The 26019-nt window shown below is 54.0% G+C and overlaps 1 protein-coding gene across 1 annotated transcript; it reads left to right on the top strand.

The window, feature by feature from the left end:
* Positions 1–19112: 19112 nt before the first annotated feature.
* Positions 19113–24878, top strand: LOC130877589 (uncharacterized). Its single transcript, XM_057775026.1, has 7 exons — positions 19113–19354; positions 20784–20867; positions 21335–21423; positions 21818–22003; positions 22729–22866; positions 23031–23223; positions 23696–24878. Exons 1-7 carry the CDS (start codon positions 19153–19155, stop codon positions 23977–23979), a joined length of 1176 nt encoding a protein of 391 aa, XP_057631009.1. The 5' UTR covers positions 19113–19152; the 3' UTR covers positions 23980–24878.
* The last annotated feature ends 1141 nt before the right edge of the window (positions 24879–26019 follow it).

The following is a 26019-nucleotide window of genomic DNA, read 5'->3' as shown; positions in this document are numbered from 1 at the left end:
CTGTGTTGTAATTAATATAGTTTTTGTGTGATTATTCGGGTCTGGGTGGCCAGGAAACAAAAGCACAGTGACGATGTGTCCTTCTGCCTTAAAGGGACAGGTAATTCCAACATATGCCACTAAGTCCAGGGAATCTGAGAAGATACTGTGTTGTTCAAAATATGCCAGGTGAGAACCTAGAAAGAGGGCTCAGCATGCAAGAGCACTTTCTGCTGTTAGAGAGGACCTGGGTTCAGTGCCCAGCATCCACGTGGTGGCTCACAACCATCTACAACTCTGACCTACTCTTCTGGACTAATCAGGCACCCAGCACACACATGGTGCACATACATACATGCAGGGAGAACATTCATACGTATAAATAAATTTTTTAAAAAGTTTAGCCATTTCAAAAGGACAAATGCTCTGTGGGTCCTTTTTCCTTTTTGAGACAGGATCTCCAGTAGCCCAGGTTGACTTCCAATTGTAGCTGAGGCTGGCCTTGAACTTCTGAACCTCTTACCCAGCATCCCTGTGTGCATCGCAGTTGGCTGTATGTGATGCTGGGGATCGAATTCAGTGCTCCGTGCATCCTAGACAAGTGTTCTACCCACCGAACCACATCCCCAGCCCATGTGACTCCTCTTGTATGTCCTGCAAGTAGACAAATTGACGGGGCAGATGGTGAGGGTGGCCCTGGGAGCTGGGGGAGCCCAAAGTGAGGAGTTATGTCTTGTGGAGACAGAGCTTTGACCGGAAAAGATGAAAGGTTCAGGAGATGGATGATGGTGGTTACACAATTCGAATTACTTAATGCCCCCGAATTGGACACTTAAAAATGGTTAAGACGGCATGTTTTACCACAATTGGAAAAAGCTTAAAAATTACTTTACCAGGAAATAAGCTGATTAGACAACTATGGGGAAACATTAATAACTATGGAACCCGAATGGGAATCCTTGAGCCCACTGACAATTCAAACATTTGTGGTATTTTAAGTGAGATATCTCCTACAGTCTCGGCCCTTGAATGCTCAGGTTCCAACTGCTGGTGTGTTTGGACTTAGTAGGGGTGGGCTTGCTGAATGAAGCTTGTGCAAACTTTGAGAGTTTAAAGACTCATGCGGATCCCAGTTCACTCTCAACTTCCTGTTTGTGTTCCAAGATTCATAATCTCTGAGCTGCTCCAGCAGCTATGCCTGACATGGTGGCTGTGGTTCCTACCCCTCTTGAACCATAAGCCAGAATAAACCCTCCCTGCCATGAGCTGCTTTGGTTCTGGTGTTTCAGCAAGCAATAGAAAAGAGACTAACACAATATTTTTATAATAAAAATTAAAAATAGGGCTGGAGTCGGGCCTGGAACTCAGGAGGCAGAGGCAGGAGGATCTCTCTGAGATTGAAGCCAGCCTGGTCTACACAGTGAGTTACAGGACCGTCAGGAATACAGATATAGACCCGTCTCAAAAAAAAAAACCAAACAAACAAACAACAACAAAAAAATATAATATAGCCTGGCAAGACGGCTCAGTGGACAAATATTTTTGTTGTACAAGCTTGATGCCCTTAGTTTGATCTCTGGAACCCAACCCACATAAAGGTGGAAGGAGAGAGCCAACTCTACGAAGCCGTCCCCTGACCTCTACTTGTACCCTTGTTACATGTGTGTGTGCACACACATCAAACACACACACATTAGTAATAAAGGTTAGAATAAAAAGAGAGTTGGCGTCTTTCCCTGCCTAACAGAGTTATACAACCTTACTTTGAACTGTTCTTTAGCGCATTGCCTTTAATCCCACCACTCAGGAGGAAGAAGCAGGCGGATCTCTGTGAGTTCAAGGCCAGCCTGTTCAACAGAGTGAGTTCCAGGACAGTCAGAGCTGTTACACAAAGAAACTCTGTCTCGAAAAAAATAATAAATTAAAAAAGAAATGTTCTTTAACAGTGTGTATGATATACATGTGCATATGCTTGTATGTGCATTTGAGTGTGCACACACATGTGCGCACGTGCGGAAGTCAGAAGCTGACATCAGGTATCTGTCTTTAATGCCCTTGAGATGGGAGCTCTCACTTGGTAGACTATCTATTCAGTGCTCCATCCTTCAGCTCTAGGGTTACAGACACTTGCCCCGCGCCTGGAGATCCAAACTCAAGTCCTCAAGCTTATGGTCATCACGCCCCAGTGCCCAGACCCCTGGCCTACCTTCTTTAGACATAGAGTATTGTGTAGCCCAGGCTGTCCTAAAATTTGCTATATAGCCAAGTATAACCCTGAACCTTTTTTTTTCCTTCCTGGTTTTTTTTTTTTTTTTTTTTTTTTTTGAGACAGGGTTTCTTTGTGTAACCCTGACTGTCATGGAACTCAGTCTGTAGACCAGGTTGACCTCAAACTCACAGAGATTCTCCTGTCTCTGCCTCCCAAGTGCTGGGATTAAAGGTATGCACCACCACAGCCTGGCTACCCTGAACTTCTAATCCTTGTCTCCCCACTCTCTGAACGCTGAGATGACAGGTATGTACGACCTCGTGGTAGAGGAGACAAAGCCCAGAGCTTTCTGTGAGCTAGGCAAGAGCTCCACCGAATTCTCCACATCTACAACCCCACGTCTGTAGTCTTTGAACGTGCCTGTGGTCCCAGAACTTGGAAGATCAAGGAAGAAAGATCAGAAGTTCAAATCCATCCTCAGGTACATGGAGTAGGATTAATGATGTATTGATTAGCAAAATGACATCATATTCTGCCTGGATATCACAGATGGGTCCTTATCGCCTGACTCACAGCCCCCAGGAACGATCCTGCATTTTCATTTTGCCCTCTTCTGGGTGCTGGGCGCTGAATCCAGAGCTCGGAGCGTGTGAAGAATGGACCTTTACCACCCAGCTCCTAGACTCTGCTTGACTTTGTCTTCTCATCCTCAGAGGAGGGATTCATGAGGAAGCCTTTGATTGGTCACTTTTGCCACATGGCCATAGGCTAGCAGAATAGAGGGGACTAAGCCCAGTCTCGCTTCCTTCTAACCCGGAAGGAACAGAAGCACACCTCTGTCAGGAATGGGCTGCACACAGGCCTGAGTCCCTGCCTGCCTCTGTTTCCCCTCAACTCATCCTATACATTCAGTGTGACGGCCTACTGTCCTCAGGTCCCAGGCCGGCGGCTTCAGCCACCTTGGGGAAGATGGGCTTCCCTTTCTCAGAGCCATCTGTGGCTTCTGAAGTTGGAGACAATCCCAGTTACCACACGGGGTGGGGGTGGGGAGAGCCATCCTAGAGGTGAGGAAAAAAGAGACTGACAGTTGGCATCTGCCTACTCCAGTGTGGAGTCGTCAGGCAGGCACGTGTTCAAGGCTTTCTGTTGGCGTGTTTACTAACTTGGTGGCTCAGCTAAGTCAGATGTGAAGTGTAAACCCGTATGCAATAACTCGTCACACAGGACCTCGGGGACAGCTGAAGGAGGGGTGTGTGTGGAGTATGAGCTGGGAAAGAGGAATAAAGAAGGCTGGCCCTTAGGCGCTGCCTGCTGGGAGTGAGGAGGGAAGGGACACAGACCCATATAGCCAGAGAATGCAACCACAGTTCCACTCCCCCCCACACACTCTTTTGCGAGTGCTCCTGACTGACTGACCCCCAGACAAAGCAGAGGACAGCTCACACAGGGTGAGGAGGGCATAAGAAAGCAGGCACCAAGAGCATCCTGTTACCCAAGTTGCTAGGGTCAGAGCCTGGCTGGACCCTGGCAGCACTAACAAGCTAGGCTCAGCCTCTGGTCCCCAGCAGGCCGATTAAAGAGACAAGCCATGGCGAAAAGCAGAGAAAAGAGATGTATTTAGTGTGGGTACATTGGGAAGAGACACAAAGAGGTCCAGCGACCTCCAAGTCCACCTGAGGGTCCTGGTGTGAGTGTCATGTTTAAGCAGAAGGCAAGAGACATGGAGAACTAAGCAGTCTGGTCAAGGTGGGGCCTGGCCCATCATCAGGCCAGCTCCTCTCTCCTGTGGATAGTCTCACAAGTTGTCAGGATGGTGTCACCAGACTTTAGCCCTCTCCCTTCTGCCAGCATGAGACTCCTGGGGAGATTCCAGTGCCTTGGGGTTCATCTTCTTAATAGTCTAGTAGCCAAAGGGAGGTGCACAAGTGTCTTTTTAGGACATCTCCCTTCCTAGGCTGGGTGGCGGTGGTGCACGCCTTTAATCCCAGTACTCGGGAGGCGGAGGGAGGCAGGCGGATCTCTCTGAGGCCAGTCTGGTCTGCAGAGTAAGTTCCAAGACAGCCAAGGCTACACAGAGAAATTCTGTCTTGGAAAAACAAAACAACAACAACAAAAACAAACAAACGAAAAGATTATCTTCCCTCCTGCCACGCTCCTTACAGCCCTAACTCCCTGATGTCATCTCCTCCTGGTGCCCCAGCTTCAGATCCAGTCACCTGGTTCCATAGCCTTTTCCCGCCCAGCTGTCCCAGAGCTGTCACAGCCGGTCCGGCTGTAGCATGATCACACTCGACCTCCTGTACCAGCTCCTGTGCCCACCCTTGCAGGCCGGAACTGATCTGCAAGGTCTCACTGGGTCAAGTAATGGCTTTAGAATGGAGGGCTAACTCCTGGGGTGAGCCTCAAGGGACCCCACCTGGTGCTGTCCCCCAATTGGCTGAGTCTGTCCTTCACCTCAAGACATCAACACTGCCATTCCCTGTTCCTGGCAGACCTCTCTGGCTCCATGAAAAAGGGGTTAACACATCCACTCACTCATCCACCCAATTCTTAACCAAGCCACGGGCTTCCGACTCTGCAAATCAGAAGATTCCCACAGTACTGGTTCTGTGGGGAAAGATCTGCCTAGAGTTACTGGAAGATAAGATCAGCAAGTCAGTCAGCATGGACCTGGCTTAGAACCGGCCAGAAGGGAAGAGAGGCCATATGAACTGGGGGCTACCAGGGCTCCTTCTCGGTCCAGGCTACAGTTCCACCTTCTAGCAAGCCAGTCGGCCACCACTCCGGTGCTACCCTGCCCTCCTCACTCACCCCTACTGTGTCCAACTGCAAAGCTGTTTGCACTCTGACCCTAGCTAGGGGGGCAGGAATGCTCGCTAGATTTCCAGTCTCTCCATTCTTCCCAGAAAAGGGCTGGGACAGGGGGGTGGGCTGGACAGAGGGGGCCCAGTGCCAGCCCAGCAGGTCCCTAGCGTAGGTACCTCTCTCCAAGAACTGAGGGGGAAAACATGCCCCCAGGCTGCCTCTGGACTTGAACCTAACATTCTAGGGAAGTGCTCCCAACATGGGACAGGAAAGACCCATTCCTCCTGCGGGGAACCCAGCTCACCTTCGGGAAGATTTATGGCACACAGTGTGCTGCCTCCAATACCAGAAGTGGGGGTGTAGAGGTTCAAAGATGAAGCAGGGCTCGGCCTGCCTGGTCCCTTCTTCAAGGAGGGGGCAAGACAGACAAGAGGGTCAGGCCCCTGCCAAGCTGAGCAGCTGACCCCCAGAGGGAGCCAAATGAAATGTCTGATTGTGCCCCAGCCCGGCCCACACAGGCGGCCAGTCCCCCTTTATCATCCACCGCAGCATTTACAGTCAATAAGTGGCCTAATTAATTCCCTTCAAAGACCTCTCAATTACTCATCCAGCTTCAGAGAACAATTAGAGCTTGCTGCAGCTCGCAGCTCATAGTGGGAGTGAGGCCGGTCAGAGCCACAGATGGAGGCCCCTGGGCCTGCAGCCTCATTGTCCCCAAGGACCCCTTCCCTGATAAAGGCCTGACCATGGGTCCCTGGGGCCCAGGAGGTGGTGCCTTTCGGAAGAAGCCATCTTCTTCCACAGACCCCTAAGCAGTGTAAGCCGGGGTGGGGTTGGGGTGTCATTCTCCAGACTTCTCAAGGCACGACACTGAGACAGGGGCAGCTGAGACCTCTGGGGTTCCACAGCCCACAGGAGAACGACTTACAAAGCTTAACTCCAAGCTGTTGGGACCCTTCCGCCTCCAGGAAAAGAATTTGTGCCTACGGAACAGAGGAGGAAACCAGAGAGGGACTGCGGCTCAGATCAAGCTAGACAGAACCCACTGAGTTGAGTGCCCCCCCCAAACACACACCGAGGCTGGAGTACAGCTGCCAGTGGGCCCCAGCAAGGCCTCCCTGAGGCCCAGGGGGCTTGGCTAAGCCAAGTCCAGTTTGGTTTCCCTGCTCCAAGCTGCGGACTTGCTCAAGTCGCTGACCAAGATCATGCCCCTGCCTACCTTTGCTTCTACCCATGGCCCCCACGACTGGCTCCCGCTCCCCGCCCCCCAAACAAAAGTCCCGGCATATGCAGAGTTAACTCCCAGCTGCTCCCGGCTGCCACGAGGGGGGTGGGGGCCGCAGGCGTGCCTGTCGGGAAGTATGGATCTCGGCAGTGGTTTTACTGGAAAAGCTGTAGTTGAAGGTGGGAGGGGGTCACCATGGCAACTTCTGGCTGTGGGAACAGGTTGGCTGGTGGGAACCAATTCTTCTAGGGGCCCAAGGGAGGCCCCGGCGGCCCTGGCCACCCCGGGGATACTATCGTCCCCCTTCTCCGTGGCTCAGCGAGGCAAGGAGGCCCTCCCTAACCTGGCATCACCGGTTTCCCCGCCTCCCTCCGGCAATATCTCCCCAGGGCCTACCCAAGACTCGGCCTCCCGCCCCCATCCGAGAGCCTTACACCCCAGCTGCGAATCGATGCACCAATTACCAGCCTGGCAAGCCCCCCGCCGGGAGCCGCAGGGAATCTCCGGCCTGGAAGAGTTCTCCTCTAGAGAGCACTACTCACAGGCTGCGGGAGATGGGGTGGAAATGCTCAATTTCAAGGGGAGACTCCTGACCCGGCCCCACACACCAGTCCCGGAGGCCAGGTGGAACGTGGCAGGAGCCCCACTCGGATCCCAGTGGTAAAAACTCGGGCTAAATCGCCAATTGCCAGTCCTTTCCAGCCGACACAAACACGTAGCGCGATGCGGCCTCCAAAAGCCCCACGATGGGTGTGAGCAAGGGATAGGTGCTCCCAGGGGCAGCTCCTAGTCGCGCCCTGCCCTGCCTACTCTGGCTTTCCTGAGTTTGCGAGTGACTGTTGGCACAGATGCTGTCCAGCTTCTTTTCCCGGGGCGGGGGGGGGGTGTTGGGAGTGCACACCGAACATCCCACCCACACCCTCCCTGATGCCCTGGGTAATGGATGTTTGGGTAAGGGTGCTCGCACGCACGCGGAGCACATCAAAGCTGACCCAGCTAACCCAGCGTGGGAAGGTTGACTTCGGAGACCACAGCAACCGGACAAAAGCAGGGGCAGGTGCAGGGCAAGGACACTTCAGGAATCTCCAATGGGATTGCCAGAACTGGGACCTGGCAGGGAGGGGTGGACCACACCCACTGTGCCGCTCCTTTAGTCACAGTCCCTGGGGCTGCTGCTTGGAATGGAATTACCAGGGCTCCAGCCCCGGTTTCATCCACAAAATAAACACGGTAAGGCCACTCCGGTTTCCAGGCACTGGAGAGCTTGAGGAGGAACAAGTTACATAGCTGTTGGATGCCAAGGTCTGGGTTCTCCCGGCCCACCTTTACTGTGGTTGGTTGGTTTGAGACACACTGTGTAACCCTGGCTAGTCTGGCATTCCCTGTATTGACCAAGTTTGCCTCAAAGTCACACTCACAGAGATCTCAAATGCTGGGACTATAGGTGTGCGCGACCATGCTCAGCTCGCCTTGGCCTTTTTTAAAGATTCATTTATTCTATGTGTATGAGTGATTGTGGACTACTTGTATGCCTGATAGTCAAAGGGGGGTTCAGATCCACAGGAACTGGAGGTACAGGCAGCAGATGGTTGTGGCACCACATGCATGCTGGGAACAGAGCACGCGTCCTCAGCAAGGGCAGCAAGTACTTAAAAATACTTCAAAATGTTTTATTTTTGTGGTTGCGTGTATGTACATCTGCTACATGTATCTCTGGTGCCCAAAGAGGGCATCGGATTTCCCCAAAACTGGGGTTACAGATGCTTGCTAGCTGCCACATGGGTCTGTGAACTGAACTTGGTCCTCTACAAGAGCACCCACTGTTCTTAACTGTTGAGGTATTCCTTCAGCCCCTGGTTTGGCTTTTGGAGAAAGAGTTTAATGTTGCCCAATCTATCCTAGCACTCATTATGTAGCCCAGGCTGGCCTTAAACTCCCAAGCCCCTTGCCTCCACCTCTCAAGGACCAGGATTCTTGACGAGCGCAGCCACAGGCAGTTTAGGGTCCTTCATCAGGTCTTGTGGGTCTGGCTGTCTGTGCTGCTCTGCTCAGAGTGCATCAGATCTGGTCCTTGGTGGTACCCCCGCCCCCTGCAACCAAAGCAAAACGTGGGCAAACCTGCCAGCCACAGTCTCCCGTGGGCACAACACACACATGTGCGTCTTCCCAACACCAGTGCATGGGAGGGTCAAGGCTGCCACTGATGGGGTCCCTCCTTGCACCCTGGGCCAGGCTGATTTGGGTGCTGCCTGTGTCTACCTCCACCCTGTTGCCTGCCATGCATGCTTGACTAGCCACAGAATCCTGATCAGACATTTGGGGGAGATAAGCGCTATGTATGCATAATCAAGACCACACGCATATTCGCCAACAAAAGAAATTAAATCCCCATTCCGGGAATAACTGCCCCGAGGAGCCCTAGACAGGCTGTTCAGACCCATCCCCTATGGACTCCACAGGGAGGAGCCTTCTATGTCTGTACCCGAAGCCCAGGGACCACCCCAGAGTAAGCAGAGAAAGGGTGGCAGTGGGGATTGGTGCCCCAGGGGTGGGGTCAGGGCACTAGCATACATTGGGCATCCTGAAGCCCAGCCCCTACTCAAGGCAACCCAAGCCCAGTGCCTGGAATGCTCCAGAAAGTTCTTGGTTCTCAGTAAACACTTATACAGGACATGAGTAAATTGAACACATGACCTCTAGATTCCAGAGGACGGTCAGACTTGAACTGTGTGGCCTATGCAGGAAGTCTGAGTAAACTTTCAGAGGGACTCAGTTGCCCTCTGTGCCTCCTTCTCTGCTGGAGGGTTCACACTGGACTCTAAAAGGAAGGCTTGCTTCTGCGATGTTCCTGGTTCGGAACTTGGCATGTCCCATACCAGACAAGCAGATCTAGGTGAGTTCCAGGTCAGCCAGCGCTACACAGGGAGACCCTGTCTCAAAAACAAACAAACGAAAAACCCTAGAGGGGCCCCTACTGACTATAGGAGCTAATCCCACTGGTCTGTCCTGGGCAAGCATAGCTCCTTGCCTTTGATAACATGCCCCCTGGTTCCCTGCCCCCAGGACCATTGCCCACCGTCAACCTTCTCAACCTTCCTGAGCACCCACTGATGATGCCCAACCTCATGACGGGGATCCTGAAATAAGAACCAATGACACATCCAACAGCCTGGTGAGGGACATGGGGCAATAGTGACAAAGACAGACGCTGCCTGGAGATATCGGGTACAGGAGAGACAGGGAGAATGGGACTGTGGATCTTGGCGGAGATGGGGCTACCGTGGGAGACGCCCTGGAGGAAGAGGCAGGCGTAAGAATGGTGGTGAGTCATCCAGGGAGAGAGGGGAATGAGAGCTGAGCGGTGCCTCCCACCTGCACAGCACACAGCGCTGTCCCCTGCTGACTCCACACACAGCTGGCCCCACCACACATACACACACACACATACACACACACATTGGCCACACAGACTACAGGCTGCTTACCTCCTGAGCCCGTTTCTTCACCAATGAAGTCCCTGTCCTGCAGTGTGGAGCTCCCAGCCCTCACATGACTTCTCCAACGGGAGACCCGCAAAGGCAAACTGGTGGGTAGGTGGGCTGGCATCTTCCTCCTCCAAATGGCCGCTCACCTCCGTTCACACCACAGCTGGGAGTGCAAGGTCTCAGCCAAAACAGGTGTCACTTCTGCCTGCTGTCCTGTGCTGAGTGAAAATGTCTTAGGGTATGATCACAGGGTCCCACACCTCAGGGTCAGCGACACTCAGGCTGGTCTCTACTCCCAGCAGGGCCATTCCCCACCAGGGAGAGGCCTGAGCCACATCACCCCCAGGCCACCTGCTCCCCACATTATCTTCATCAAGCCAGCTTGGGACCCTGCATTGCCGACAGCCCTCCAGACACCCCAGGGGAGGAACTTCCTAAGGCCTGGGCTCAATGAGCAGGTGCTAGAACAAGAAGGATCAGACCTGGGAAACATGGCCTTCAAACCTCACAGTGCTGGTACCGTGCACCTGCCTGCCCATAAAAACCAACACATACATGCAGTTTGCATATGGTGAGTCTCTGCGGGCATGTGTACATTACTGTATATAAAATATTCACCAAAAAGTCAGGTATGGTGGCTGTGATCCTAGCACTTGAAAGCCTGAGGCAGGATCGCTGTGAGTTTTAGGCCAACCTGGTCTCCACAGTATGTGCCAGGCCAACCGTGTCACAGGGCGAGAGTCTGTCTCAAAGAAACAAACAAAGCCAAAGGCAAGTGCCTCCTCGGCCATGCACAGTTTGAGTAGGGTGACCAGGGAATGAAGAGACAATGACACACAGACACACGGACACACGGACACACGGACACAGAAAAGCCAAGATCCAGGGGACTGGGCTCTGGTAGAGGAAGCCACAGCACCCCAGAAGCTTGGCTTTTCTGTTGTAGACAATTGAACAGGGAGGCCGGTTATTGTCTACACATGAACAAGGAGGCGGGGTTATTACACACAGCTGAACGAGGAGGCGGGTCCGCTAATTTCCGTAGGAGCAGTCTTCAGGTGGTAAACATGGAGGTTGCAGAGAAAATATGGTAGGTATTTTCTTCACACACTGCCAACATTCACTCTGGAGCCCGAGGTAGACTTCGCCATCCCTCTGAGCCTCATGGGACCGAAGTATTGGTCCTTGACATGTAACCCATGTCCAACAATACACATTCACTCAGAACTTCATCCGCTTCTGCAGTCTCCGGCCTACGGAGGTGAAGATAATAGGCTAGAGGCTTGAAAGTTGTTAGTTACATAGCAAGTTCGAGGATGAACTTGGGTATATCAAACCCCATCTCTGCTCTCCCAACAGCAAAATAAAAATAATAGGAATAAAAATTCATCACAATTAGCATTAGCAGACTATCATTGGGCTGGAATGGTGACTCATCAGTTGAGAATATGGTGTAAAGGCTACATGAAGAATCTGGAGTTTGAAGCCTGGCTCTGGGGTAAGTGATTGCTGGAGAGCCTAGAGTTAAGATCCCACAGTGGGTAACCAGTAGGCAGTATTCGGTGCCTAGTAGGTATCTGATACACAATAGGTGTTGGTGCACAGAAAAGGTGGGGCACAGTAGGTGTTGGGCGCACAGTAGGTGTCCAGCTCTTGGGAGGCATTATACTTGCCCTTCATGTACAGTGGCTATGATGACCCATCGTAAGCATAAAGCAGCAGATGGGAACATCACTGCTAAGCTCTGGAACATCCCGGCAGGAGCCACAGTCACAGCGGGGTGTGCCCTTTCCCTCATGTGACCTGTTGATAGTCTAGGAAAGAAACAGGGCCAGAACCGTTTCTACCGACCGCATTTTGCTTCACGCCACAGTAAAGTCGTCCAGACAGTCTGAAGTTGGGGACATCTGTGAGAACACTGACTGCCCCTGAGCAAAGCAGAATCTGTCTGTCCAAAGACTCAGGTCCTAGGTGGGGACTACACGGATATTTTTTACCCACATTCATTGCGATCCGAGATGCCAGTGTACACTAGGGAACCAGGGTTGACAAGCCGGCCGGTCCTGCCCGTCCCCATCTACAGCAGACCCAAAGCCTCAAACACATCCACACAGATCTGTCCATCTCCCAAGCCTTCCCACACTCACCCACTGAGCTCTGGCCTCAGGCTGCAGAAGCAGGGAATTCAGGGAACACAGGACGGCCTCCAGAGAGGCACGTCTTGTAGGTCCTCTGCTAAACTCACAGGGGCAGAGGGAGGAACTACATCCTGAGCCCGGGGGGGCCAGAGTCCTCTACTGTACGTAGCACTGGGCCAGTGGCTAATGTACCAAGCCTGTTCCACAGCTGGCCACCCTGCCCCAGAATCTGACCAATCTGTCTTCCTGTCTGCCCTGGGGCTCCAGAGGGATGAGGATCTCCTCAGCAGGCAGGGTGCTGACCCTGCACCTCAGCCCGGGCTCAGTAGCAGGAAGCTTGAGAGGCGCAGAAGCCAGTAAATGAGATGCGAGAGATTAGAAGTCTTGCTGCCTGATCAGAAGCCGCCTGAAGTTAGAGGACAAGTTCCTGGAAGATGAAGGAAGTTGCACAGTAAATAATGTCAAACGCAGTACTGCCCAGGCCCCAGCTGACAGGAGCCAGGCTGCCAGGCTGCCCTGTGAGCAAGGGAGCGGGGCCAGGCCGCCACGTGGGCAGGGAGCTAGGGAGCTGGCCTGGAGGGAGGGGTAGGAGGAGGAGCGGGCCTGGAAAGAAACAGGTGCCAGGGAATACCAAAAGCTTAGTCTGCTGCCTCCTGGAACTTGAGGCACCCGGGAAGGTGGGCACCCTCACAGCCTCTAAATGCAGCTGGCGGGGGTCAGGAGGTGGGCTTCTCTCAAACCCTGCAGGGGAGCCGAGGCTGCAGTACTCAGTACCCAAACCGGCCACAACATCCAGCCTCTCAGGGAGACCCTGAGTGGGGGGGGACTGGGCTGTCTCAAGTACCTCCCCATGCTCCCCTCTGCCCCCATCCCAATCTGAGATTCCTGAAGGCTGGCTGCCTCCCAACCATGCACAAGAGCAATAGCCCCCCACGGTCCCCCAGGGTGCCCTCTGCTCTTCCAACCCTTTGTCTCTGTTGGGCTCCCAGGTTCCAAAGCTGCCCCTCAAGGTCTCTTTAAGGCAGATCCTGATGGTTCTGCCCCAGGGGACCTCAAAGGACAGGTACATCAGCCAGATGCTGCAGTTCCAAGACATCTAATCTCAGTCTTTGTGACATCTGGGATGGTGCTGGAGGTGGCCAGAGGGGACCTGGGCATGAAATGGAGCTGGCTCATAGCAGGAAGTAATGGCAGGCCTGATCACGAGCTGGTCATGACTGCAACATGTGACCACTTCCCTGTCTGGAAAAGTAACACACATGACTGCCTCTCCAGTTGGGCTGAGAGAGTTCACATGGTGAGAGGGTGCGTGGTCTCCTCGCTGGCCTGGCAGGAAGGCTCAAAAATCTCTGTAAGGTCACCTCTGTCTTGCCCGCTCCTGTCATGGAACCTTCCCTCTTCCATGAGTTCTTCCTTACCGCTCCTTATAAGTCCATGTCCCTCTGTCCCTCCGATATGCTTGTCCCTCATCTGCACACCATTGCTCTTCTTGGGTGCAGGACAATGAACCCAGAAGCTACAAGCTCTGAGCAGTTTTGGTGACTGTGGATTGTCCGGCTCCCTAGCTCACCAAGAGCCAAGAACATCTTCAGCCCCTTTTAGAATCTCATTGTCATTGCTGGCTGTATGTGTGGGGCTCCCAGTCTGCCCAGCATCTCTGAGTCCCCTGCACTGGTTTTGGTGTCCCCGGCCTCCACGGCCCACTCATCATCTCTGGCCATTCTCCAGACCCATCTGAACGGCTCTTCCTTTGGGTCCAGTCCCCTCCGATCCCTACCTTGTGTCCTACAGCCTGTCATACAAGCCCTGTAGCCTGTCATACAAGCCATGGCAGAGCACGGTGGCCATCTTGAGGCCCATAGGACAAGTGGAGGCTCCAGAGAAGGGACCAGACAGCTCTCCTCCACACTGCCGCTCCTCCAAAGGAGCACGCCCAGCAGATGGTGGATACATACACACACTGAAGATGTACACAGCACTGTGTCCCTGGCAGAAACCTATGACCACGAAGTGCTGAGGGGAACTTCATAAAGCCGGGCAAGGTGGCAAACGACTCTAACTCAGCACCAGGGAGGCAGAGGCAGGCAGATTTCTAAGAGTTCAAGGACAGCCTGGTCTACCTTGTGAGTTCCAGGGTAGCCAGAGCTACGTAAAGAGACCTTATCTCAATAAATAAATATATAGATAGATAAACAAATAAATAAAACAAAATAAATAAATAAATAAATGCCTTACAAGGTAAGAGCAAACCCTGTGGGGAGGGCGTGCATTTCCCGGCGAGGAGAGTAGGTTGCAACATTTACAAGCTAATCGCTGGCTGCCTGGTCCTCAGGAAGACAGACCCTTTCCTTAAAGGGAGTACAAAGGGGCCAAACACAAAGCAAAGTCCTAAAAGTCCCAAGGACGCACACAGCACAGGCCTGCCTGCCCAGAGGGCTGTAGTAAGTCTGGTGACGCAAGCAAGCGTCAGTCTGTCCGTCCAGATAAACAGGCAGCAGGGAAGTGGGAGAGCACACCACTTCCATCCCTTGGGGAGAGGGCTTGTGAGGTAGCCTGTGCTGACTCACTGGCTCCACCCAAGGCCTGTGTGCCACAGAAGTGAAGGTTCCTGGAGCCAGGAACAAGGATGCTCCCAGCAGCAAGGCTCACAAAGTTAACCAGGCACAGCTGAGGGTATCTTGACTGGAGCTGCGTCCTAGGGCCTGCGAGACAGCTCAGCGGGTAAAGGCGATTGCTACCAAGCCAGAAGAGTTGAGTTCAAGACCCAGTGCCCATGGGGTAGAAGGTGAGAACTGACACCCTAAAGCTTAGGTCTGGAGCAGAAAGGTATGCGGCCACCACAAAACAGGAAGGACAACTGAAAGGTGGATGGCTCTCAGGAAGATTGTGCCAAACTACAAGAATTTCACATACACGGTTCCAAATCCAACCACAATCCACTCGCCTGAGAGAAGCACAGCATGCTGGCAAAACAGGTGGCAGTCAGAGGGAGAGAGTGGATGGGAAGGAAGTTTCTAGAACCCTAGCCATGGTCCTCTCTTTCTTTCTTTCTTTCTTTCTTTCTTTCTTTCTTTCTTTCTTTCTTTCTTTCTTTCTTTCTTTCTTTCAGATAGAGTTTCATTCTGTAACCCATGTTGACCTTAGACTCGTGGGAATCCTGCTGCCTCAGCTACTGCTCAAGTGCTGGGACTGCAGGCCTGAGCCACCACCACAGCGAGTTTCACTGTCCCCTTCTTGATGGGAGTGGCCATGAGACGGAGTTCATTTGCTGTTCAGATTTGTTTGTGACACGGCACAGATATGCCTCGTGTGCTTTTCTGTGAGAGAGTTCGATTTCATCACTGCGCAAGGAAAACAGGAGACTCTGTGCTGAGCCCTGGGACCCGGCCTTATCCAGCTCTCACACAGCCCGTGCCGAGGCGAGCTGGTGCAAAGGGGACAGGCGTTCCTGGCCTCATGGGAACCGAAGCCCACTGTAGCCTGTCTGCATAGCAAGCCTGCCTGCTGTACCCCTTCTCACTCCCCACCCTCAGGGCACAGCACTGGGTTTGCTCAGCTGTCTCAAGGCAAAAACCTTCCAACCAGTGGGGTCTTCTCAGAGAGGAGGTACAAGGACTTGGAGGAACTGTTTTCCCGTTCCCAATTTTTCATGAAAACAGGAGGCTTTGGTATAATGGGGGCTACATGGGCCAAGTACTTGATCACTGCTCACCAGCCAGCACCCCCCATTCTTCTAGCACCTGCCCTTACCCCTCCCCCTGCTGGGAATGGTGACGTCCTGGTCTCTCAGGGTGGTGGGACTGGGTTGAACCAGTGCCCTATAGAGGGGTAGGTTGAGAGGATGGGAAAGACACTTCCCCGTGTTTACTGGGGCCCAGCTGCTATCTACAGCTCCAATCTGCTGCCTCTCTTTATCTCTGAGGGACCGCCCGGGTTCCCAGCAGCCTCCCCGCTGCTCACTTCCTGCCAGTGGCCCAGTATTACAGGAATAAGCACACGCAGCACACTGAACTAAACCAGTGTGTGTGTGTGTGTGTGTGTGTGTGTGTGTGTGTGCACGTGCGCTCATACCCTACAGCCTGCACCAGCCTGGCCAGGTGCCAGGGAGTCAAAGGTACCCCCAAAGGAAGCTCTCCCCCAGATATCCTGGCCTGAGCCTCTGAGAATCCTCCCTCAAGTGGCTGGAAATGGTGAGGGTGGGGCTGATCTTGCTCTCCAGACTGTCCTCAGAGACAGGACAGACCTTGTTCTCCGTGTGCACAGCCAGTGACCAAGATCAAGGGCCACTGAACCAAGTGTCTCTCCCTTCCTGTCAGCCACTCAGCTGCCACCAGGATGACTTGACCTCAGGGACACACATATATGCAGGTTGCCCCAGGTGTCCCTCCCTCACCTGCCTCTCAGCTGTCATTCACCAAGTCCCAGAACTGGGCACTGGGCTAAGCACACAGGACATGACACAAGAAGCCTCTGCAGGCCTTTTGGGTTTAGTGCATCAGTTCCACAGAGCAAAAGACAGAAACATGCACCTCCTGACCTCTCACCAGGACGACTCAAACCTAAGGTACAGCGAGGGAAGCTTGCAAACGTGTACACACAGAGATACACACAGACCCATGCATAATCATGCACATGCTAGCATACACAATCCATTCAGATACACACACACACACAATCCATACAGATACACACTCAGATACATGTACACAACACACACACACAACACAACAGAGAGAGAGAGAGAGAGAGAGAGAGAGAGAGAGAGAGAGAGAGAGAGAGATTCCCAGTCTCCTCCAAACACACCTGGTTGTACACGTATCGGGCACCAACCAGGAAGACCTGGCCATAGATACTGTTTGCCTCCATAGAGAGACAGACTTAGTTGGGAGAGACAAAAGCTAGTGGTCCAGTTATGTCCCCTGGGTGGGGTCCTCAAGCCTTGTGCCCTGTTCCTCCTCCCCATAGCTGCTTAATGTTGGACAGGGAGCCCCCTTGGGAAGGCCTTGCAGCCTCTGAGAGGGTTACAAACAGATGGCCATTCTCTAGTTCTGCCATCAAAGGGAGGTGGCTGCTCTTTTGTCCCCTTTCTCCCCTGAGAGCTCCTGTGACTGCTCCCAGCCCATCCACCCCCCTTCCCACTGAGTCTTCGCTCCCGCCCCCCACTTCCCAGCAGAAGGGCTGGAGCCAGACAATGAGATAAGGGCTTGTTTTCTACGGGCTGGAATTCGGGAATTAGGCAGAGCCTGTGGGTCAGGGCCAGAGCACCCCGCTATGGGGAGGCAGGGAGGAGCCTTTCTACTAGGTGCAAGTCCCTCGGGGGCCCAGGCCTACAGGGACTTGACCTCTGCACCCTTTTAGGATGGCTCTGCTAGGAGTTGGGGAGAGGGGAAGAGTCCCTTAGAGTTGGCTCTGTCCCTGCAGGTGGCCTCTGAGCCTCATGGCCACTCCTCCTCACTCCTCCAGCCTCCGGGACTTACTTCCAACAGGGTCGGCCTCCTTACCGTGGCCCATGCTGCCCCTTCCCTGTCACCTTCCCCTACTCCATCACCTGCTTAGTACACTTCCCTGTCTTCAAAGACTATTGCTTCCTCCAGGAAGCCTGCCTGGCGGCAGACCCAGCAGGAAGTGACAGAGAGGGGCAGGGTCAGCATCTGAGACAGGCTGGAATCCCTGAGGGGTACCTTGTTAGACTGATCTATGAGGCCCTCTCAGACCACCTTGCTCTCAACGCACCACAGCACCACAGACAGACAACAAGCAGGGCTGAGTTCCCAACCTCCCTGTATGACGGGGAGGGGGGGGGTCACCCTTTGGTCCTGGTGAGTCAGTGTAGTCTGCAATAGAAGCACCGAGCTCAGGGGTCTTGCAGCTCCAACATTAGGGTAAAGAGCAGAGTCTCCCGTGAGCCAGGCACAGGGTCAGTACAGCCTCCCAACCGCCCATCCTGGGTAAACTGACACACAGCTGGGAGTGGAGTGGGGCAATCTTATTTTCCTTGCTATTGTTTCTTTTTCTGAGACAGAGTCTTTGACTCCAGTGTAAACTGACCTGAAACTCTCAACCATCCTCCTGTTTCTGCCTCCCACAGGACTGGGATCACAGGCATGAGCTTTTTGCAGTGCTGGGGGATCAACCCAAGGGTCTCGTACTTGCTGGTAGGTGCTGGACTGTGCAGAATGAGATCTACAGCGTGAGAAGAAACAAGCTACCTTAACACAAGCACTAGAGAGACGCCTCAACACTAAAACACGCATACCACTCTTGCAGAGAGCCTGAGTTTGGGTACCAGCACCCACACCTGTAACTCCAGCTCCAGGGTGTCCAAAGCCCTCTTCTGGACCCAATGGGTGACTATACTCATGTGTACACACAATTTTAAAGGTTTTAAATTCATTTTATTAAAAAGGAGAGAGAGGGGGAGAGAGAGCTGGGTAAGTACCCCATTTGGTAGAGTGTTTGCCTAACATGCACCAAGTCCTAATTCAGTTCCCAACACAGCATAATCTGGGCATGGTGCCACACACCCGTCACCCCAAGCAGGACAATCAGAAGTTCAAGGTCACCTAGGCTACACAGCGAGTTCAGAACGAGCCTGGGATACATGAGACCCTGTTTCAGAAGGGAAAAATTAAAGACTCCAACGGTGGAAAGCTACTCTTTAGGGTCAACATGGTTCCATATGTGATTCCTGGACATCAGGGACTCCCAGCACTGCCTGCAATCTGTTTCCTCTAGTGTGAAACAAGGGCCCTGAGGGACGGGAGAGATGGCTCAGCGGTATTCCAGGCTAGTTAGTGGCAGGGACGCTTAACTAAGTTAAATCTGCACTGTCGCAAGGAGGGCCAGGTACACGCTGAAAGGCACTGCATAAAAGATTACCCTTGCCCAGCGGTGGTGGTGCATGCCTTTAACCCCAGCACTTGGGAGGCAGCAGCAGGTGGATCTCTGTGAGTTCAATGCCATCCTGATTTACCAGAGCTAGTGCCAGGACAGGCTCCAGAGCTCTTTCCAAAGAGAAACTCTACCTCGAAAAACCAGAAATAAGAAGAAAAAAAAAAAAAAAAAAAGATTACCCCTTCAGCAAAGCTCCCAAATTCTCAGGCTGCACGGCGAACATGAACTACAATTCCCAGCATGCTGCAGGAGACACAATGTTTAGCTTTGCAGAGAGGACTCCAACTCCCAGAGTGCCCCCGGCCTACCCAGCTCCTGTCTGCACAGGGTCAAAGTAGCCCAGCCTCTCGGATCCCCCGCACTCCCGGAAGAGCGTGTCCACCGCTCCTGCGGGAGAGGAAGGCGAGTTTCACAGCCATGCTCCGCAGACTGGCCCGGACCGTGGTCCCGGGGCTTAAGGTGCCCTGGGCGCGGTGGTCTAGGAACTGGGCGGGGGTCCCAGACCAGGTGGTAGACCTGCGCAGCGATACGGTGACCCGGCCGGGGCCGTCCATGAGGCGCGCCATGGCCGAGGCGGTCGTGGGAGACGACGATTACGGCGAAGACCCTACTGTCCTCGGTGAGCCGGGCGAGCAGGCCCGGGGCAGGGGTCGTTGAGGTGACCCCGGGGCGCTGTCCACGGTGCTGAAGGGAGGACAGCGTGGACGCAGAGCTGTGCCTGGTGGCATTTGAGGATGCACCTATGCACCCTGCGCCCCTGCTCGTTCTGCGGGAGAGCCTTGATAATGCAGACTCTTGGGCTCCACGTTGGACTCGGGGAGCCAGAATCTGCATTTTAACAGGACCACCGGGTGGCTTCTGTCCACTGTCACCCAACTGCCCAGATGGGTGTTGTCCAATCTGGCAAAGAAAGGCCCTGAGGTGGCCAGAGAGGAGCTCAAGAACCCACGTCAGGAACAGGGAAGAACCAGGGTTTGAGGCAGGTCTAACTGATGGAATTACTCTCTTTCATTCACTGACTGACTTCACCAAGACCAAACCAAATGAGGGGAGGTTTCTGGGCTTGCTGCACCTTCCCAGGGGCAAAGTTTCATAGCCTAGGGAGTGCTTTAGGGAGACAGCAAACCAAAGCCCACCCGGGGTCGGTAGGCACTGTTAAAGTGACCTCTAGTGTTGTTGGGGTGTGTGGGTCCAGACGTAAACCGCAGATCACCACTTTGATCCCCAGAGGCTTGTTTGTGGGCCCAGGGATTATTGTGGTTGTTACCAGGAACTTCAAAGATGTTGAGCTTCTCAGCTCAGCCCACACCTGGGGTGTAAACAGGTCCCCACATGAAGGCTGGGGAGGTGCTGGCCTTGGGAGTCTTTTGAACCCCAGGGGGGCTGGGGCGGGGAGGAGGAGAGTGGCAGCAGTCAGGGTGCAGGGAGACACCTGTGTCTTCTAGGGACAGGATCTAGATCGGGAAGCCACCACAGACTTTAGACAGGCCTTGCGCTCACCCACCAGATGCACCCTTTATGCCCTGCCAGCTCCCCAGAGACTCCTCCGTGGTACTGTGCAGAGGAAGTCTGCAGGGAAACCGCAGGGCCTCACCTGCTGGGGCTGATGGGAAAAGAAGAAAAACAGGTGTGAGGTGGGTGGGAAAGGAGGCCCAAACCACAAGAGAGTTTCGGTGGCCTGGGGCAGGGCACTGCAGCCCAGGAGGAGGTAGCACGCAGAGGATTGACAAAGGGCCCTCTCTGGACATGGCACGTGGTTACCTGACCACAGACTACACAGATGGTGGATGGGCTCCAAGCCCTGCCCGTAAGACCGTGGGCTCTCATCTGAGCAAATTCACTTTTTTTGGAGGGAGTGGCTTACAACAAGGTCTTGCTGTGCAGCTCAGGCTGCCTTCAAGCTGCTGTCCTACTTCAGCAGAGTGCTCGAGTGACGGGGTACGCCATCACACCCAGTATCGGGTGCACATTGAACTGGACCAGGGCGCAGCGGCTCTGAGCAATTGTTGATAGGCATTCTGGCCCCGCCCTCCCTTCTCGCTTCTCAGAACTGCAGGAGAAGGCTGCAAAGCTGCTTGGGGTGGAGCAGACCCTGTTTGTGCCAACCAACACCATGGCCAACCTCATCTCTGGTGAGTGTCCGCCCACCCTCGGAGCTGGAGTCTGCAGCTCTTTGGTGGACACGTCCCTGGGTTTCTTTTGGGTGCAGCCAGTGGAGCACCCGGACAGAAGGCAATGGGAGGAGTAAGGTCTGCAAGTCTCTGCCACTCCCAGCTCTTCCTCCTGGGTGCTGCTGGTGCCCAGAGCTGCCGGTTCCGGGGCCAGCACCCCGGCGCTCTCCCCTGCTGTAAGTGTCCTGCAGTGGGCCACGGCGCTCTGATGCAGTGTTAACGCGCAGCATTCACGGTGAAGCCCCGCCAGAGTTGTGCAGCACCCCAACTTTTTAGCACACGACAGGGAAGCGTCTGGAGGGGTGCTGCTTCCTAACTGACAGTCTAAGCTCGCTGGGGCTCCAGTCTCAGCCTGACCACACTGAGCAGGGGCAGTGGGACCCTCTTGGACCCAGTTCCAAGTCCTGCCCTCCTCCCGTCTATCTCAGTGATGGGTCACTGCCGGCGCCGGGGTTCCCAGGTCCTCCTTGGGCAGGAATGCCACCTCCACGTCTATGAGCAGGGCGGGGTGGCTCAGGTAAGGACCAGGCACCACTCCCCTGGGACTTTGGACATCCTCCCGCCAGTCAGGATACCAGGGTAGGAACCTGCTTCCCAGGCATCAGGCGGAGAGGAGAAAGGGAAAGGCACAGGGAAGCAATCAAGGGAGATGGGAGGGAGGGCCTGGGCCCAGATTTGCTCATCTGCCTTGGTGCCTTACTGCCCCCTAGTGGGCAGATGGAGCACTAGCACTCCAGAAAGAAGCTTTTGAACTTTTCTAAGCAGCAAGGGGCCTGCAGCCTCCCCAGCTAGGACGCTGTATGCTCAGAACAAAGACTCTGGGGCCCAGAGGTGGCCCCTGCTGCAGAAGAAACTTCCTGTCTGGAGGTGCCACTCGACCCATATGATCCAGTGCCCTCTCCTGCCTGCAGATCGCCGGGGTGCATTCCCAGCCCCTCCCAGACATGCCCCATGGCACCTTGGACCTGAACGAGCTGGAGAGGGCACTCTCTCGGGGTTTCAGGAACTCCTACCATCCAGTCTGTGAGCTTGTGTGTCTGGAGAACACACACAGCAGCGCAGGGGGCCGGGTCCTCCCCATCGACTACCTCCGCCAGGTAGGCTCCTGCCCAGCTGGACCCCAGTGCCAGGGCACTCTTGACTTCCTGTCGGTGCCCATCAGGGACCCGACTGTCATAGGTCCTAGGTTGAAAATGGCCCAGGATTTATTACTCTGGCTTCAGGATCCTGTCTGCCTGGGGATAGAAAGTTCACATGGTGGCATAGGGTGACTCCTCAGCTCCCACATAACAGAGCCACCAGGCTTCTGACTCTAGACCCCTTGTGGTTCCTCAAGATGCCGAGCTCTGGGGAGACTGAGAGATGACTCAGTTAAGAACGGTTGCTGCTCTTCCAGAGGACCTGAGCTTGGCTAGATCAAACCACCTGTAACTCCAGCTGGAGGGCATCTACGCCCTCTTTTAGCCTCCATAGGCACACCGCCGCACATGGCGTATACCCACATACATACACCTAAAATAAAAATAAATCTTAAGGCGGCTGGAGAGAGAGGGCTCAGTGGTTAAAAGTACTAGCTGCTCTTGCGGAGGACCTGAATTTGATTCCCAGCGCCCACATCAGGCAGCTCACAACCGTCTGAAACTCCAGTTCCTGGGACTTCAGTGCCTCTGGTTTCCACAGGAGTTTGCAATCATGCAAACATCCACGTGAAGAAGCATTCTAGACTAATTCACAATAGGAATAATAATTTTAAAAAATCTTTAAAATAGGATGCCAAGCCCAGATGCCCTCCTTACCTGGCCCCTCTGACCTTTGCTCCCAGGTGCGCCTCCTGACCCACGCCTACGGAGCACGGGTCCACCTGGATGGGGCGCGGCTGATGAATGCAGCCGTGGCTCTGCGTGTGCCCCCTGCCCGCCTCGTGGAGCACTGTGACTCTGTATCCTTCTGCTTCTCTAAGGTAGGCAGACCTTCCTGGGGCAGATGGGGTGTGGGTACCCTACTGAGGATACAGCTGGACCCCTGAGCCTAACAGACCCGCTGGCCATGGGCTGCGCAGCCCTTCACCTTCCCCACCTCCCCCACCTCCAGGACGGGCTCCAGGTTCTCTCCTCTCTTCCCTAGGGTCTTGGTGCACCAGTCGGGGCACTGGTCGGTGGAACCAAAGGCTTCATTGAGGAAGCCTGGCGCCTCCGCAAAGCCCTGGGTGGAGGCATGCGCCAGGCTGGAGTACTGGCTGCGGCTGCCATAGTGGGACTGGCTGAGGCAGAGGAGGTGCTGCCAAGGGATCATGAGAATGCCCGGAGATTCGCTAAAGGTGCCTGGACCAGTCCCTGCCCCACTCCCCTTCGCTCCCTACTGTCTGGCCTATATGTCCCCATCAGCAGAGCTAGGCCCCAGCAGATCTGCACCCCAAAGCCTCTATTGAGCTTCTAGGATGGGACCTGGGCCCTCCTGCCTCACCAGGCCCTACTCCATGGGCACTCTCGGGCACACACACAGGGATGCAGCCAGCTGAGTCAGGAACCTAGACAGACCGGAGCCTCCAATGTGGGTCTTTTGTGCATTTTTTAAAAATTTCAAAACAATCCTATGATGTCCCCACATCTGAGACCCAGAGAAGTGGAAAAGCAGGATCCAACTAGTGTTCTCAAATGCCACATCAGGACTCAGGCTCTATTTCCCACAAGATAATTGGGCTGCTCTCCTGCCTTCCCTGAGGGGTGGTTCCGGTGGCAGCGGAGGCTGGGCCCCGGGGTTCGGGTACTCACCGCCGTGTCTGGCTCCAGGACTCCGGGACCTGGCATCACCCATTTGCTCCGTGGATCCCGACACTGTGGAGACCAACATGGTGCTGGTGCAGGTGGCGGGACGGCCTCCTGCAGAGTTGTGCCAGCGCCTACAGGCTGTGAGCGCTGAGGAGGTGGCTCAGACTGGCCGCGCTGTGAGCCTGCTGCTCTTTCCCTGGACAGAACACTCCGTGCGGGCCGTGTGGCACCGGGATGTGTCTGCTCAGGACACGGAACTGGCGTTGAGGAAATGGGAGTTTGTGCTGAGGCAGTTGAGGCCCTGAGCTCAGGGGACCAGGAACCCTGTGCCCTGGCTAGGATTGAGGTGTGGAGTAAGCTGGTCCAAGCCATTAGCCTAGTGGAGGCCCACCCTTCTGGGGGATGACGACACCACTCCGGCCTCTGAATTCCTCCCAGGTGATGGCCTCATTCAGTCAGGAACAGCCAGGCATGGGCTGGGATAAGAAGGGGCTGAATATCAAGAGAAGGAAATGAATTAAGGAAGCAGACCTGGGGCTGGGACATGCAGCATGACTGCCTGGTGTGTGTAAGCCCCGGGTCTAGTCCCAGCACTGTATAAACAGGTGTGTTGACTCACACCTGTAATCTTAGCATGCTGAAAAATTAGAAATTCAAGGTTGGGCTGGAGAGACGTCTCGGGTTAAGAGCACTGGCTGCTCTTCCAGAGTTCAATTCCCAGCAACCACATGGTGGCTCACAACCATCTGTAATGATATCTGGTGCCCTCTTCTGGCCTGCAGCCATACATGCAGGCAGAGCACTGTACTGTATAGATATTTTTTTAAAAAATTTCAAAGTCATTCTCAGATACAGAGTTTGATTCAACCCTGGGCTACATGAGACCCTATCTCCAAACAAACAGATCCTGTGTGACTGGCATAGTTATTAGAGATGGACTGTAAAATAATCACTGTGTGCTGTGATTACCATCAATGAATAAAGAAACTGCTTTGGGCCTGTTGATGGAGCAGAACTTAGGTAGGCAGGGAAAACTAAACGGAAAGCTGGGAGGAAAAAGGCGGAGTCAGGGAGCCGCTATGGAGCAGCCAGAGTCAGACATGCCGAAACTCTGCTGGTAAGCTACTGCCACATGGTGATACACAGATTAATAGTAATGGGTTAAATTAAGATGTAAGAGTTAGCCAGTAAGAAGCTAGAGCTAATGGGCCAAGCAGTGTTATAATTACTATAGTTTCTGTGTGGTTATTTTGGTTCTGGGCAGCCAGGATGAACAAGCAACCCATCCCCCAACAAAATAAAGTGTTGAAGGAGCTGTACTTTTATGTCCCAGCTAAATACATAACAAGCAACAGGTTCAATTCCCAGCACCCACACAGTGGCTCACAACCATCTCTAACTCCAGTTCCAGGGGATCTGACACCCTCTTCTGGCCCCCACTGGCACCGGGCATGCATATAACGCATAGACATATATGCAGACAAAACACTCATATACATAAAAAATAAAAATAATTTCAGTATTGGAGCTGGAGAGATGGTTTAGCAGTTAAGGGTACTGGCTGGTCTTTTAGAGACTCTGGGTTGGATTCCCAGCACCCACATGGCTGCTCACAACCGTAACTCCAGTTCCAGGTAGAGGCGGCTAAGAAGCTGCCATGGTGTGCAGGACGATGAAGGCACAGGTGGGGACATCAGCGTGGTGGACAGTTTGGGCTGCAGCAAGTGCACTGGAAAAGAGGAGGAGCCTGCAGCAGAGGACTGTCTCTCCCCTCACCCCTCAGAAGACTCCAAATATCTCTGGGCCTGGTGTTGGGTTCCCAAGGCCCGAGAGCTTGTCTCCTGAGGTGCTGGTATAGCACAAAGCCCCTGCCTTCTCCTTTATTCTCCCATACACCTTCAGGGACAGGCAATATACACTAACCCACTGCTGGACAAGAACTTCCCAGACAAGCTAGTTCCTTAAGCCAGCAGGAATCCCTCACTAGTTCTCAGAGTTTCTGGGATTAGGGACTGGAGGGTTAGTTTAAGCTGTTTGACCTTCCCAATCAATGAATGATCTGCGTGGGTCATCTGTCTCCATGGTGGCTGGTTGGTACCCCTGGCCTCATACCCGTCTGCCTGGGCAAGACTCTTCTCACCTAGCCTCACTGTGGTTGGCTCTCTTGGCACCAGCGACTGAGAGACTGAGACAGGACCTGCTGTCCTGCTTCTCCCCGTGTGCCCCCAAGAGTGTGGGTGCTGGCTGGGGTGAGGTCTGCATCCAGGAGACACTGAATCCTTATGGTTCAAGCTATGGAGGCATCAGAGGAGAGATGGCCAGAGGCAGTCATGGCATGGCAGAGG

This window comes from Chionomys nivalis, chromosome 7, assembly GCF_950005125.1.
Source record: "Chionomys nivalis chromosome 7, mChiNiv1.1, whole genome shotgun sequence".
Lineage (NCBI taxonomy): Eukaryota > Metazoa > Chordata > Mammalia > Rodentia > Cricetidae > Chionomys > Chionomys nivalis.
The sequence above is the reverse complement of the archived record's forward strand: the minus strand, read 5'-3'. Positions and strand labels throughout refer to the sequence as shown.

Coding starts and splice junctions, on each gene's coding strand:
- LOC130877589 (XM_057775026.1), top strand. CDS start 19,153: ATGCTCCGCAGACTGGCCCGGACCGTGGTCCCGGGGCTTAAGGTGCCC. Junction 20,868..21,334: donor CATGGCCAACCTCATCTCTG/GTGAGTGTCCGC, acceptor CGTCTATCTCAG/TGATGGGTCACTGCCGGCGC. Junction 23,224..23,695: donor TGCCCGGAGATTCGCTAAAG/GTGCCTGGACCA, acceptor GTCTGGCTCCAG/GACTCCGGGACCTGGCATCA.